This window comes from Belonocnema kinseyi, chromosome 1 (assembly GCF_010883055.1).
Source record: "Belonocnema kinseyi isolate 2016_QV_RU_SX_M_011 chromosome 1, B_treatae_v1, whole genome shotgun sequence".
In the NCBI taxonomy this organism is placed as follows: domain Eukaryota; kingdom Metazoa; phylum Arthropoda; class Insecta; order Hymenoptera; family Cynipidae; genus Belonocnema; species Belonocnema kinseyi.
The window spans coordinates 158,569,454-158,573,228 of record NC_046657.1 but is presented as its reverse complement, the minus strand read 5'-3'; the positions used below and the strand labels follow the sequence as shown (position 1 = coordinate 158,573,228).

At 32.5% G+C, this 3,775-nt stretch overlaps 1 protein-coding gene across 1 annotated transcript; it reads left to right on the top strand.

Moving 5' to 3' along the window:
- Positions 1 to 262: 262 nt before the first annotated feature.
- Positions 263 to 3,328, top strand: LOC117180782 (ester hydrolase C11orf54 homolog). The gene is made up of 3 exons (XM_033373285.1): positions 263 to 521; positions 598 to 752; positions 3,035 to 3,328. Exons 1-3 carry the CDS (start codon positions 263 to 265, stop codon positions 3,326 to 3,328), a joined length of 708 nt encoding a protein of 235 aa, XP_033229176.1.
- Positions 3,329 to 3,775: the final 447 nt, after the last annotated feature.

Here is a 3,775-nt window from a genome sequence, read left to right as displayed (position 1 = left end):
TATCATTTTATTTATAAAAGAAAGTAATATTTCAAAATTTGCCGCCCTCGGCCTTGGCCCCGGTAACACCCTATATTAAATCCACGCCACGAAAGAAAATCCTTTATTATTGGAGCTGCCCAGGGACCCTGGCCTTATAATAGAAAACGTAGCTTAGTAAGTTTTTCAAGAAATTTTAAAGAATTTTATATTATAGTATCATTTTTAGAGAAAGTAATATTTTTTACAACCTATCGTTAAATTTAATAATAATTATTTTCAGATGGCAGTTAACGTCGTTTTAGATAAAGAGAAAGAAACATCAAGAGTTGCTATTTTGGATGAGAATAATAATAATTATGTTTTAGAAACTTTGCCTGCAAATGAAACACTTTTTTCTCATAAAGCAAACCTATTTGTGTCTAAAGGAAAGACAGGAAAAGTATTAGAAGTTCATTTAAAAAATCGTATAGGAAGCGAAAGCTTCATTGAAATTATGCAGAAAGCTTTAGCTAGACATTATAATAAGGATTTTATTGTCGGTTAGTACCAAGTATTTTTTTACTTTAATTACATTATATATTATTAACCTGTTAAAACCTTAATTTTTAATTTTAGGTTTGGGTGGAGTATTTCTTGTAACGAAAGGGAATGTAAAACAGCATTTAATACCATCTTCTTTAGAGCAACCTTCACATCCTGACAAAGATTGTTATTCCTTCAACATGTCTGCTCCATTAATTGCAGTTGGCAGCTTTATTTCAGCGAAAACGGTAAGAATGATCAAATTAATAATATTGCAAATTAAAAAGATAAAAAAATCGTAAATCCTCCCATTATTTTTCAGGAGTTCAACTTTGTTGAACATCATTTTCACAGTTTTTCTCTGAAGGATGGAGGAGGTCACTTTCAGAATGATGTTTGTACATTTTTATGTTATTTCTTTCATTTTTTAATAATTAAAAAGTTTCTTTATTCCAGTTTTATATTATTTTTAAGTATTTCTCCCTCAATAAATTATACATATCAGAAACAACGCAGCCTTTTATCCCTAACTGGTGACAGGAGAATATAATATTAAATTGCCCAATTTATATATAGTATAATAATATTAAACTATATAAAATAGCACGTGAATAATAATAATAAACTACGAATAAATAATCAATAATAAATAATAAGTGTGGAAATAGCCCGGGTTAGCCCTGGTAGAACAAGGTTTCTGGTCGGGGACTGGCCGGGCTATGTTTGTTTTTTAAGAGCCTAGCCGTGCGCTGGTCGGGGACTCGCTGGACAAAATTTATATCAAAACCCAAGTCGGGGGCTGACTGGGATATGATCGGACTAATTTTATCAATATCTGTTTCACACCACAAATTTTAAGGTTTCATGAGTTCAGACTTTCAAACTATGCATTCTGTGACAAAAATTCGAAGACAATTTTTTGAAATTCGAACTGTTTTTTTAAGGAATAAATTCTAAGTTCCATCTTTATGAAAAATTGCAAATGTTCAGAAAAAAATTACATTTCATATCAATTTTAAACTTTGTAAAATAGTATAAAACACTAGGTGTTTTATACTACCTACTAGGTAAGATCGATACCCCGTAGCATTAGAAATTTTATTTGTAATATAATGTTTAAAAAAGTAATATATATTCATTTACTCTAAACAGGACTATTGATATTTAAAGTCAAAATACGTGCAATCATTGAATATTTATTTTTTATACCTTTTTTGTCTTTCAAAGACTACCTAAAAATAGTTAATGTTGCCTGTCTGCTGGGCGTGTGGAATTTTATATATTAATATGCTCCAATTTTACAGTAAAAAAGAATCAAATTGATCCCCAAACTCAGTGACAGATGCTCTTCATATAATTGAAAACCGAATTATTTAAATCTAGTAAACCAGCAATTAATCTTGTCAGGGCCACGGTCGAAATCCCCGGTTAGCTCCCGGCCATGCTCCATGGCCGGACGCTGGTCAGCGCAGCGTGACGATGCTGGTCGGATTCTGACCAGAAACCCCGCCCAGCTCCCGACTTGAAGCCGGAATCACCAGCCGTAGACTGGCCAGCCCCCGACTTAAATTTTCACCTGGGGAATATAGGTATAAATTTTATATTGCCAAAAATTTCATACAGGTTTCAATGATTGCGCAACGATTTCAATAATTTTTTAAAGATGTTGTTAAGTTTCAGCGAAGAAACGAGCAGGGGGGAATTTTTTTCTTAATTCGAAATTGACTTGAAATGCATTCCCGAGCAGTTGAGAAAGATTCGCTGAAATAGATCCCTTTCATATGAAGATGAGAAATTAGCCTTCTTCTAGAGAGAATTCACCGGCTTGCGCCGACAGAGGCCCAAAAGAAGCTAAGAGCTTGACATAGGGAGCAATCGTTGACCCGTTTCCTAACTCAGACAGAGTGTCTGATCTTGGACGAGATCTTTGACTGCAAAACAATTTCAAGACCTTGAGTAGTTAGAAAAGTCAAGTGAGAAATAATTTTAAATTCTAGGAAGATCAACAATTCTTACATAAATAATAAAAATTCCTGCATTAGGTTTAATTTCTCGAATACTGACTTCATGCCAAAATTTTGACCTTTATTCTGGTTCACAGCTTATGATATGGACGATACTGAGCATTTTTATTTAAAGATTATTTATTTAAAGATTATTTAATAAAAGAAAAGCAAACAACATTACCATGCAGCCATAAAAGTTCTCAAAATATTTTCTACAGTGTTTGAACAAATTTTACAGTGACCCAATGAGTAATGAAAAATAAGGAAAGTGAACCTTTTTTATCCCCCCTTTTCAATGCATAATATGTCACTGGGAAACTTGTTTAAAAACGTTTAAAAATATTCTATATATTTGTTTGTCCGCTTAGTAAAGCAAGAGCTGTTTCTCCTTATTAGTGAAAAGAGCATAACCATTACCTTTTAGAAAAGAAAGCTTTTTCTATCTTAAGAGATTATAATTTTAAAAAAGTAAATTGAATTAAAGTGACCTTTTTGTGTAAACATCAAATTATCTTAAAATTAAGAGTGATTTTAGTTTCAGAGAAGAAAACAATAATTGTAATGTTTCAAGTGATAGTGATTATAGTAATTCAGCAGAAAGTGGGTACGATGTACCACGTGAGAATAAAAAATTCAAGCCGGACAAAATAAAATGGTCAAATAAATTACAAAAAATAAATCCAGAGCATTCCAAGGAACCAGCAGGACCACTTCACGATTTAGAACCTGGAAGTTTAAACGAAGATTTGTTTTCCTTGTTCCTGGACGAACAATTTTACGAATTAATATCAGCTGCAACAAATAAATATTCTCAGTAGCGACAAGCTTTGGACACAAAAATTGATCAAAATTGGCATGAAGTTAGTGGTCGAGAAATTAAAGCTTACATAGGAATTTCAATTTATATGAGGTTTGTTGATCTTCTTGAAACTAAAGATTATTTCTCGCCTGACTTTTGTGACTGTACACTTGCGCAAAATGCTATGACCTACAGGAGATTCAAATTAATTTCTAAGTACCGGCATTTAAGCGATTAGACCCAAATACCCAGTCCACAAGATCCATACTATAGCATTTTATTTAAAGTTAACCTAATTTTAGATCTCACTAAAAATATAAAAAAAATTTTCAACAAGGTTGCAGTCTTTGGATAGATGAAGCCATGATTGCCTGCAAAGGAAGATTCAGTTTTAAACAATAAATGCCGAAAAAACCTACAATGTGGGAAATTAAAGCTTGGGTACTTGCATACAGTCTGACTGGGT